Below are 12,775 nucleotides of genomic sequence, written 5' to 3' on the forward strand. Positions count from 1 at the left end.
TAGATCTGTTCACATAAGATTCTTTGGCTGGCTCTACCACTGGCTCTGCAGGCCTCCCACTCCAAAGTAAGGTTGCAAAGGTAGATGATCGTCTGTTCGGACATTGCTGTGTGGTGAAGCCAGGAACGTCCTACCACTCTGTTAATGCCCAAATTGATGGTCGTCAGCAGCAATCTTGCAAAGAATGAAAGATCTGAAATACTCATAAATAGCCCACACATTTTACTATGAAATGGTAAGAGCTTAAGGACATAAACTAATGACAGGTTTTAACATGTGTATTTTACATTTCAACTAAATTGAAATTCTATCAAAGTACTAATTTTCTTTCAAAAACACACATTGGCTTTTAAGGCCTACTGTAACCATTACATTCTTAAACAAGTTGGGTCAAAACCCATGTTTGATTAAAAAAATGGACGAAAACCAATATTTGGGTTGGTTTGACCCAATGGTGTCCTGTGTTGTTTTGCAGTAAAAACCACTACAAAAATTGTTTCCCCTCTATTTCATACATTTTTGATCATTTCAAATTGTGTATGCTGTATATGGAACACCTATATTTATGGTCACAAGTAAGCCAATTTAATGTATTGTACGTTGCAGATTGACAAGAGTGAGTATGTCGCCCATGCATGGTCATCCGTCAAGCCACAGTATCATGCAGTACTACCTTGTAATGGAAAATTAGACTCGAAAAAGTACTTGGCACCAGTGGCGAGCTGAAACCATGTAATGGGAAAAGCACCTCAACTTACGGCCAGGACCAGTTCTGACCACCTGGGTGTGAATTTATTTCAAGGGCACCCTCTACTGCTGAGGTAGTATCTAGTTAGTGAGTACAGTGGTAGATTGCTTTGCCGGCTTCTCCCAATAGTGTTGTGTGTGTTGCTGGACTGCTAGGAGCTGCAGTGCTACACATTGGGAACAAAAAAAGCATACGCTGCGAAGAAAATGAGCATCTGCTGGCCCCAGTCATTAGTACGGGTGGAGGTATGTTGAGCAGGTCGAACGTCTGATGTTACCTGTACTGAATTAACAAAATCGCCTGTTGTCACTATGAACTTATATCCTTACAAAGGCAAAATGAGTCCCGGGTATACATATTTATCTGATAGATAAAAGTGTATTGGTGATGGAGTAGAATGTGTGGATTTCATTTTGACGATCCGGTATCATTATGTTTCTTAGGTTTTGACTTTAAAGCTGGTTTCAACAAATCCCACCTACTTTGAATGGCTTACATTTAGTGAGGAGAAAAAGTCATCCCCCTGATATTTAATTGCCTATTGACTAGCTCTTGTTCGTCAGCCCCCATCACCTCAATTTGATTTTAATATAAATATTTCAAAGTGATCTTAACAAAAAAAAATGCGCGTTTATTACGAGTGCTGCAATTAATGTGTTTGTGGTGCTGAGGGTTGCAAGGAGTCAGAGATTACAGTCCTGTCAACTTAAGTTTTCCCCGTTTTCTAAAAATGTATTTTCGTGTACGTACGGCATATAGCAATTTTCATTTTGGCCTGGGATTGGCTGGGAACCAGTTCAGGGTGCCCCCTGCCCACTGCCCGAAGATAGCTGGGATGGGCTCCAGCACCCCCGTGACCCTACTGAGTATAAGCGGTACAGATAATGGATGGATGGATTGATTTTGGTGGCAAAAAACAGACCGATCTCGTCTTGCCCATTTCGGCTCTAATGTGTATCACCTCTGTCACTGGTTGCAGATGACAACGTAATCTGCAACCAGTAGATTGCTAATATTGTCATGGTATTCTACATAATCAGTTCATGTTTATTTATATAGCCCTTAATCATAAAACGTCTCAAAGGGCTTCACAGATGACCATTACACCAAAAACCTTGGCATTAGAAAAATGAAGAAACCGTGAGAAGAGGTCGCACATGACCTAATTCCCCTTCGAGGATCACCAGGCTGCAATGGATGTTGTAAGGGTACTAACAGACAACACACAGGCATTATCAATATGAAATATAGGTAATAACATAATAGTAATATTAATAACATAACATAGTCTGTATTGTTGTAAGTAAATATGTGCCGCCTTGTGGTTTGTAAGTTATAACTTAATTTTGCAATCTTAAATAAGGGGAGAAATTGGCAGAGGTTGACAGGTATGAGATCAAGAAGCTGTTGATGAAATGTAAGCACTTACTGTGCCCTTAAAATTAAAATTACTTTAATTTCCATTTAATTGAATGAACACACCCAAAAATTTACTGCACAATTTTTTAGTCGTAGTTTGCATATGCAAACAGGATTGGCTGATGCTAGCGGTAAGCATTCACAAAAGATCTCGAGAGGATATAAGTGGTAGCCCCTGATTTTCCTATGTATTGTAAGCAAAATTTTGGTTAAATAAAAAAACTTGTATACCGACATTTTTTTATGTTTAGAGGTGCTCGTATAAAGCGCTACCACTGTATCTTCTTGAATTTGCCAGACAACCTATCGGCGGAATATTTGCTTGCCTCTGTCATGTTCCGCCGGTCTCTGGTCACCAAACGATCGCCCTGAAAGGACATCATCTGCCTCTGTTCGTGGGATGTTGAAATTCTATCAGCTGTCAACGCCTCCCTGTGTGTCCTGCCTGGCAGCACTTTTGGCTGTCTACTTTAGAAAAGGTTGAGGTGGGGGAGTTGTGGCGGCGGAGTTAGTGGAGAGAAAGGAGACAAGTTTTGGGGGGTGTACAAGGGGTTGCACGAAGAGGCACCTGCTTCTGGTGGCTGGCAGTTGACTCGGGCCAGCTGCTTATGATGCACACATGAAAAGCCTGCTGATAGATAATTGACAGCACAGAGTTCCTGACCTAGCTATTACGTGGTTTTTTTCAAGGCCGCATGGAGGGCTATTATGGAAATCTACTAGTCAACCAGCATGTTTCACTGTAGGACTAGTGGATAAAAATAGATGCACAAAGGTGGGGGGAGTCACTTGGTAATGTCTGTATAGCTGTATTTTTTTTTTTAATGGTGTCAGCTAATGCTGCAACTAATTATTATTTTAATCGTCTACTAGTCACCAACTAATGAAACGATCCTTCGAATAATCTGATAATTCTTGTTTTTCATGGGCTACATTTTCTGTACACAAGTTTTAAATCATTTTTATTTATCACACAATTTCATGCAATAAAACCCTTCTGAAGTAGTCCAATTACATTGAGTTTTTAAATGCAAATTATCAAGTGCTTAAAAAGGGAGATATTACTTTGTTCTTACTTTTAATTGGAGTTTTTATTTGTAAGCAAATAGATACATTTTTATATTATGTGTGTATCAAAACCAATTGAATGAATTTTATAAACAAATTTGCCATGCAGCACAACTTGTGCAGGTAAATGCAAACGACAAAAAATGAATTGGTCTATATTGACTATTTCCCTTAGGTATTGTCCCAGTTGCAGATTGAAGACTCCCTATCAGAAAAAAAATTAAAAGGATCAATCAATTATATTTTTTTTTACGGCCCGGCCCCATGAGTATTTTTTTTTCAAACAGATGCTTCCCGCGACTCAAAAGGTTTGCGCACACCTGCTTTAAGATGTGGAGAAAATACAGTTGAACACAAAAGGGGCTTTAAGATTACCATCCAGAATGACTGTACTTTGATTAGACATTGACCAAATGCTCATCTGTGGTCTGTTTACATGTGCATGCTGTTACAATTCGCTAAATATTTTCAGTTCTATGTTGAGAAACCTTTTGTTTTAGGCTGACACTAGGGCTGAAACGATTAGTTGACCTTATCGACAAAAATCTGTGATATAAATAGTCGGCAATGGAATTTGTTGTCTACTATTGTCGCCAGATAAGTTTTTCCAACAGACTGAAGCATCATACATGAATATAATCTGCTGAGAGTCACACCTGTGCAGAAGATCTCTGTCTTGAGTGCTAACATAAATATGCAGAAATGGCGACGTCAACATCAAGTATGTGTACCAAAACATCTAGAAGTTTGGGAGAGTTTTAGCCTGGATACGGCCAATGAAGACTACTTGCAATGTTTTCGAAGCAGACCTTGTCTATCATTGCACTAGCTCGGTGATCCACAAACATTTAAAAAGCTCGTAGGACAGTTGAAAGAAACAAATTCTGACTCTGCTCGGTAAGATACAAATAACGTTAAAGCCAATACAGTTTTGATGACATTATTGTAAATTTTATATGTGTACTTTTTGCTATAAAAGAGCTTGAGCGTTATGCCAGACTGTACCTGACAAACCCATTTGAAATTAAATGCACACAGTCCAAAGAACTGTCAGTTGTTAAGAAATTAAAAGCGACAATCAACAGTTGTTTAAAGCATTTAATTACAAACTGTTGAATCGTTATGTTCTTTTGTAGCAGTCTTTTCAGTTGACCTCTGAATCTACTTCATAAAATGCAGATATTGTTTTATTTAGTGTTCTACTTCTGATAATGAGCCTGTTCTTTGTTAACAAGCATAAACCATTCTTGCTTGATTTTTAACTAGCCCATCCCTGTACAAATCTGCAGTATGTTTGATAAAAGATGTATTTTTCACTGTACCCATTTTTATTGTGTTTATTATATTTTCCACGTAATGAAATCAACTTCATGCTAATTTAAGAAAATTTTAACAATTATTATTATTAAAATGTAACTAGTAAAGTAGTTGTTAGTTGCAGCCCGAGTACCTGATATAAGGTGTCTCATGAATACATATTTATGTGTGAATATGTAGTAAAGCTAAACCTTACAGATAATTTTTGTCCTTTACACTGCATGTTTACATATTCAACACTGTCTCTGCTATATTATTCAATTACCAAGTCTACATAACCAAAACAACAACCAAAACTGGCTGTATTTATGTGAATCCAAATTCCCCTGTCCTTTTTTCCTGACAACTGATTGCTGCAGTTTTAACTATGGAATGACAAGTTTGCATCAATATTTATGTGTACTCATACAAAAAGAATTATTGGGTTAATGTTTTTCCCATAGCTGTGTGACTGGTTTGATATTGACCGACGATATGTTGAATACACTATTCTTATGCTACATTAGGATTTATTTTGCTTTAACAATAGGCAAGCCTAATGAAGACATGGAATAATTAACACATGGCTAGAAAAGCCTAAAATGAGCATAAATACTATGCTGTACTAATAAATAATATTTTATCTAATATTTCTTGTTCCTTGTGTTTTCAGAATCAAAATGATGCTGTAGCCCTTTGAATACCGGTTCATCGTAACCAACGTGGTTCTACTGAACACAAGAAGGTCCTATCACCAGGCAAAGCTTTGGCATGGATTTCTTTGACGACCCCAACATTTTTGGAGGTGGACTGGAAGGTGTGGATGTTGAGGGCTTTCCGTCAGCGCCTTCATTTGTGGATGAGCTTAATCTCAGCACAGACTTTGAGCCCATCCCAGTGGAGTCCCTGGCAGTTGGGAAAAAACAAGAAATTATACTGCCAGTATCTTCGACGTGCACCCAGCAAGCTGTGCCCTCATACAGTCAACAGATGGGACACTACATTGGAATTAAGACGCAGAACCCTCTTGGGCAGCCGTATTCCAGTCCTGGGGATGTGGCGGCAGAGCAACAGGGACAGTACCACAATGGTCCCTTGAGCCATGTACCTCAATCTAATGAGTTGTTCTTAAATAGTAGCAGCTCTATGTGGGGGAATCGGAACCAGAATGGTAACATGTATCCTCCCCTGCCGCAGCAGCAGCAACGTCTTTACAGCCAGCAAATACACGTCGCACAACAACAAGCACATCATCTGCAGCAGCAACAGCAAAGTCACCCACCTCAGCTTTTCAACCAGAACCAACATCAACAAAAGAACATACTGGCTATGCTTTTGGATCAGCGGCACCATTACGGCCTCCCGTTTCATCAAACAAGCCAGCCTCAAAGCCAGCAGCAGGCTCACCAGAGTCTGCTGAAGGACCAGCACCAGCTTTCCATAGCGGAAACGAGGTTTCATCCAGCCGTCATTCCAGGTCAAAACCACTCTGTTGTGGGACTTTGCTCACAGCAGCCACAGAAGCACAATTTCTCTTACAGGGTAGGAATGTCTGAAAACAACACACCCATGGATTCATCTGCTTTTGTACACTCACTGCCCAATTATTCTGTGAGTTCTGTCACCACTTACCAACCAACTCAATACCCTTCCTATGCCGGAGAGCCAGATATGAGATGTCTGAGTCGGCCATCTTTGTCCTCAGTGTTGGCGGCGGCTCAGCCAGACTCTACTCCCCTTGCGGCAGGTCTGCCTGAGCTCCCAGGGGCAGCATGTCAGTTTCCATCTGCATCTGTTATAGGTCAGCAGCATCCTCAGACAGCCGTTAACCAGGCAGAGGAATGCCCTTTTCAGTCCTTACGTTGTCAGAGTGAAACGCAAGGGACGAAGTTCTGCGAGATGTTTGTGAAATCGACGAGCTGCTATCCTGGCGTGGACCACGAGTTGCCTTTAGACCAGGCTCAGGGCTGTGGAGCAATCAACGCAAATGGATATCCATCCCTCGGGGACCATCTCTCGTCATCCGAGGCTCAAGATGGAGCTTTGACAGAGTTGGAGCCCCCCGACTTATTGCCTGATTTTCTGGCCCAGCTGGAGGCCACTCTTAGCCAACCAGATCAATCCAACGGTTCCAGGGCAAATTCCAACCACGCGTGGGGGCATGAGCACTTGACACAAGAAGCTGTTGCACAAAACGAAGAACAGGTAATACCTGTTTTATATTTTGTTGCTGTATCTTTACTAACTAGTTGTTAGATGTGTAAAAAACACGTGATGGAATTGGAATAAAAAAGTTTTATTTTAAAACAACGGGTAAAAATAATTGGACTGAATCGTATTTTCATCATACATATTGGAATTATATTTCGTTAAGTAATGACTCATTTAGACACCAGTTATTATTTTTATAATCCGAATACAAACTTTTAGTTATTAGATTAAGAGAGACGTCAACTCGCACCGTCCAAGTGAGTGTGATCGTAGTTGCCTTTAGTGGCACGACTATTACTTCTGTTTTACTTCAGGTGGAGTCTTGCATATCTGGGCTCTTTCAATTTCTGGCCCAGCTGGCAGCTTTCTGGTTCATAAACAGTGGCCACCGAGGCGAAAACATATAGTCCTGAAGGCCATCTCTCAAACGTCTCTATAGGTATTATACATATGGCATATAGTGTCACTTTTATGTGGCAGAGTTCCGCTGTCCAAATTTTAGAGGGCAAACTGCTATGACAAATTTGCATTTCAGTGAAAAGCTGTTCGTTTAAATGGGTCACAAATATGCGTGACTTGGGGCTGAAACAATCTCGCATCCTAGTTCCACCTTTTTTGCTCTTGTTTTTGGACAAATTCTTGCAATTGAAATGTGGACTTTTATGAATCGATTCAGATTTGTTCACGTCAGAATCAGAAGAGAGAAATTTGAAATTTCTCACCTCTTTTAAAGAACATGCATAAAAACGTGAGTGTGCAGTAATAAGCACCAGACAACATGACATTACAATTTTCGCACCCTTTATCGTCAGTAATATGGCTTCAGAGAAGATAAATACCATTTAAGGACAATTCCACCCCTTTAACATTAAAAGCATTTCTGTCTGTTCTTCCCGGGTTGTAATGGATGTCAATCTGACCAGTCATCTAATGTTTAACTAGCTTTGCTCAGCTCAAACACACTCTGATGTCCAGCGGGGAGTTGTCTTGTTTGGGCGGGAAGGTATTGGCAAGTCTGCAACAGAAAATGATTAGTAAGATGACAGTCGGTCCAGCCAGGCCTGACTATCTTTCTTGTACACCGACAGCAGGTCAGGCCTGATTAGGCTAAGAGTGGAGTGTCTTCAGGACTTAGCTGTAAGCATACTTAGGGCTATATCAAGATGTGGGTCAGGGCAAGCCAGGAGCACACTAGAGCGTAGTGTGGGGGGAGGTTCTGTGCTGTTGTGGTAGCTGCCACAGTGGTTGCTGGTGCACGGCTGAGTGAGGCAAGGCTGTCTAAGGAAAGGGGGGTGAGGAGTGTAGGAAAGCACTCCTGAGAGGGGGAAGGGGTTTTGAGAGCCATAGCTCATGGAAAAAGACATACAGCTTGGGAAAGAAAGGGAGGGAATGAGACGGCAAGGAAGAGCACGGGTGGGAGAAAATAAATGAGAGGTAGGTGGGGGGGGGGGTGCAGGGAGGAGGAGTGGTGATTGCCTGAGCTGGCTGTAACAGGCTTCAGGCAGATCCCAGATCTTGACATGGAGAGTTACCTACCAGCATCAACAGAGACACTTTGACAGTGACACACATCCCGAAGCAAAATTGTCCAAAGTTTGAGCACACTCGCGTGAATTTTGACACAGCCATGTGGTCTTCTTACTTTCTACACTGAAATGTTTAAATGTGTTTGAAGTTTTTGACTTCTTATTAAATACCTTTACGGTTTTCCCAGAGGTGCAGGATCATTGCATATATATAATGTCTGCAACACAGAATACATTTAGGGTGCAGTTGGTTGAGGTTGCAAAAAATGCAGATTTTTGGTCAGCACTGAATGATCAACCGTTATTATGGCTTTACTGCTGCATATAGGCTGATTTATATTGTACAACCAATTCCAAGGAATAAGAATAGAACTGATATCATGCATATAATTTCTTTTCTGTGATGAATTGCACTGCCATTGTAGTAATGGATCCAAATCAAACTTTGTCCTGTCACGGATAATTATAGTTTATGACTTTTTATTTGGGCACAACACCAAAACAACATCGATAAATAATCAACAAAAAGAAACAACACGATATTTACACACAAACAGCTGTACAATAATATAATCCACAATCATGTTTCCAACGGCAGTAGCCTGAATCAGAATCTTTTAAGTGCCTGTCCCATCACAATTTTCTTGCATGAAAGACGTATTCAAAATCAAAACAAAAACATCTTTCATTGCAAGAATAAACATTGAAGTAAAATCAGACTGTTTGATTTGAATATGCCCTTTAATTGCTTAATTACAGACTTTTTCTCAAACACACTAATGACAAATATTATTATTTATTTTGGATCAGGCTTCACTGCAAAAAAAAATGTTGGTGTTTCGGCATATTGTTAGTAACTTAGCCATGTATTACTTTTTTTATTTTGTTTAGTTTTGCAATGTTAGGCTGCAAGATTTGATGAAAATAATAATAAAAACATAAATATTGAAATATGATAAAATAATGTTTTCTCAATATTTTTTAATTTAGTTTTTGCGGTGAAAAAAAACATGACTACAGTGAAATACAGTTGGTCCAGTGTGAGTTGCAGCTGTAACTTAGTTTAAACACAGGAGACTTACAGTGACACTAAAATTCTATTCATATTAGTGAATACCTGTATAAAAAACTATCTCACGGTTAAGATATTCAGAAAGAAAAATAGGGAAATACTGCTGTGGATGTGCTTTGCTGTGCTAAGTGAATATTTGGTAGGCCCTGCATGACCGATTAATTGCTGTTGCAAACTTTCAATTGTTTGATGTTGGGACTGTTAAAAATTGAGCACCTACGGTAATTTAAAAAAAGTACCTATTGTGGAGCTGTGGGGACTGAGACTTACAGTTCAATTGGTAGATTTTTCTTAAATTATTATATTAAAACCTTAAACTAGTGGATTTGGCACATACACACTATATGTCTCTCTGTTCATCCCTAAATTATGATATTACGTAAAAATAACAAAACCATGTTTTAGAACCTCGACTCTCTCAACCTTCCATTTCTGTAAACAAAAACAACATGGGGCCTAACAGGCTTGACCTGATAGCCCTTTGATGTCACTGTGATGGAAATTTTAAGCTTTGAGCAGAGTTCTTTTGTAAAACAAAATACTGCTAACAAGAAGGATACAGATGTATTTAGGGAAGTGTGCTACATTGTGCGCAGAAATCAAACCACCCCTACCGCTCACCCAATCAAATTGTCCTGGGTGCTTGGCTGGCATTTTGGGGTGTTTTCAGTTTCATCATATAGTGTTTCAACAGTGAACATACATTGTTTAATGAGCCTCCATATACAGGATTTCATAGACACGTATAGCCGAAACGGTGTCTGTTGGTGTAACACTGTTACTGTAAACTGGAGCTGGAACGTTGTCCTTTATATGCTGGACCAAACCAGGCATCAGTTGAAGAAATGTTAAGCATGGTCCTGATATTTTTTTGAGCCACATTTACTCATGCAGAATCATACCTGGCTCATGAGCCATACGTTCCCGACCCCTGCATCTAGGAGTTGACCGCAATCTGTGATCTTTGCTGTGTGGCCAAGTGTGACTTCTTTTCAAACACCACCAGCTCACGTCGGCATCCTTGTCCTTTATCAAGACCCCTTTTGACTCAACCCTTTTTCCCGGGCCCTCTGTCGACGCTCGGCGGCTGACTGTGCCTAACATGTGCACTGATTTGTGAAGAGCCTGCTAATGGTGGCGTGTTTGCTGAGCAGGCGAGGCATCAGAAGTAGAGGAAGGGGGTTAGCTGCCCATTCTCCACTCCCCCGCAGTGAATCTGCCTAATTAGGATCACCAAATGCTGCAACAGTCAGCTCGCAGGTGGGACGAGCCCCTTGGTTTTTAAACTAACTCGTTGTCCCGGTCCCAGGGCAGAGGGGTCAATTTAAACAAATCTGGGACACATGTGTACATTTTTTTTCAACCTGCTAGTATGTCTTTTCCATTGTGATTACATCATTAAACCATTTACAGAATGTTGTTGAGTTAAGATGATATCACAAAAGATGAGGCCTCAGCTAACCGATCATGGCTCTGCTTTAAAGAGTTTGCGGTTTATAGATCCATCAACTGCCTGGGTCGTCAAGGCACCACCTCCTGTGGTGTGTCTTGGCAAGTACAACCTGTCGCATCTTTATCATCTGGTCAATGTTGTCGATATAATTCTCTTCAGAGATGAATTTGAATTTACTAGAATAGAATTTACTTTTATTGTCATTCTTTTATAACCATGTACACAGAACGAAATGTCTATACACCTGACCCGTACAGTTAAACTGTAGCGAGCCGATGCAGCCGCAGCCAAACAGGGCGCCGCCATTTTAGACCCAATTGCTGTGTTGGGAGTCATTAGGTGACCAAACCCCCCAATTCAAACCCTTAATGCCGAGCGCCAAGCAGGGAGGCAATGAGTACCAATGTTGTAAGTCTTAGGTATGACTCGGCCGAGGCTTGAACCAGCGACCTCCCAGTCTCGGAGCGGGCGCCCTACCATCTAGGCTACTGAGCCAGACATTGCAGGGCTCTTTGTCCCCAAATCCTTCTGGCACACGTATGACAGAGGAAAATGAATAGTGACCACATAAGTCAAATCAATATATATATATATATATATATATATATATATATATATATATATATTTTTTATATAAATGAAGTTTGTTTTACCATTACTAAATAATATACACTGTACATATAAGGAAACTACTAATTAATGACCAAAGCTGAGCCACTAACAACAACAACAAAAAAACTACTTAATACAGTAGTAATAATTCATTCCACTACGGCGTGGGGCAGCTGCACTCTCAAAATGAACTGCTGCATTGACAAAGCAGTTGACAAAATTAATCTACATCTAGAGCTTAATAACACTAGAGGTACTGGTTATACATATGCAAATTACTATAGTGCACAGTTGTCATGCTATATTAGTAGTTGCTAAGTTGTACTATAGTGTTTGGGGTAAAGAGCTCTCTCAAAACATGAGCATTATGCAAGCTAACGGGTAGGTGAACTTTAATTGTTGTTAGCTTAGCCATAGACACCATTCGATGTCATCATTACTCCAGACTAACCATGGTCAAAAGGGTCACACCTGGAAAATCATGTCTCTAAAACCTTTAAGAGAGTTCAGGGCCACTTGCCAAAAACACAATGTTTTCCTGTAAATGTAATGAAATCATTGCTTCCGGAAAATATATGCTAAAAATTACCATTTAAAGATATATTCTCATATACTTCTTTCTTTCCTTGAGTGAAGTTTGATAAGTAAACAAAAATATAATAATTGTGATTCCGAGAGGGGCGGCACGGCAGCTAAATGCTAAGCATGTCGGCAGCACAGTTCTGAGGGCATGGGTTCAAATCCAGCTACCAGCCTTTCTTTGTATGGTATGCATGTTCTCCCTGTGCTTGCGTGTGTTTCCTCCGGGCACTCAGTTTTCCTCCCACATTACGAAAACATGTATGTCAGGATGATTGGCCCGTCAAAATTGTCCCTAAGTGTGAATGAGCGAGTGAGTTGTTTGTCTCTATGTGCCCTGCGACTGGCTGGCAACCAGTTTAGGGTGTTCGGTGTTCACTGCCCGAAAATAGCTGGGATGGGCTCCAGCACCCCCGTGACCCTACTGAGGATAAGTGGTACAGATAAGAGGGAAGTACATTCAGTGGTCAACTGGATAGTCTTTTACAAAAGAACTTAATGACTTGCTTGAATGCTAATTGAATAATACTGTGGCGAGTCAGACTCTGTTTTGTTCAACAGTCTGAGGTGCTTTCTAATTGTTCGTGCGTCACCGAGCTACTGCAATGATACGCAACGTCTAGCCTTTTTATTGGCCATATCAGGCCAAAATGCCTCAGTCTATCACAAAACTGTGTCGACAAAGGTCGACAAAGGAATTTAGTGTCGACTATTTATGTTATGGATTTTTGTCAACGTTGATTCTTCAATGCAGTCCTATTATTTAAGACACAAACTAGTAGAATCACACA

General features: G+C 40.4%; 1 protein-coding gene across 2 annotated transcripts in view; it reads left to right on the forward strand.

The window, feature by feature from the left end:
* The window catches only part of chd9 (chromodomain helicase DNA binding protein 9), a 109,749-nt gene that overhangs the window by 13,442 nt on the left and 83,532 nt on the right, over positions 1-12,775 (forward strand). For both annotated transcript variants that reach the window (XM_088333915.1, XM_088333916.1), the window contains exon 2: positions 5,205-6,736. In XM_088333915.1, coding sequence (XP_088190041.1) covers positions 5,303-6,736 — 1,434 coding nt within the window. In that variant the 5' untranslated portion in view covers positions 5,205-5,302. The remainder of the gene's footprint in view (positions 1-5,204; positions 6,737-12,775) is intronic.

Source organism: Urocampus carinirostris, chromosome 4 (assembly GCF_059441175.1).
Source record: "Urocampus carinirostris isolate Australia breed hairy pipefish chromosome 4, RoL_Ucar_1.0, whole genome shotgun sequence".
Lineage (NCBI taxonomy): Eukaryota > Metazoa > Chordata > Actinopteri > Syngnathiformes > Syngnathidae > Urocampus > Urocampus carinirostris.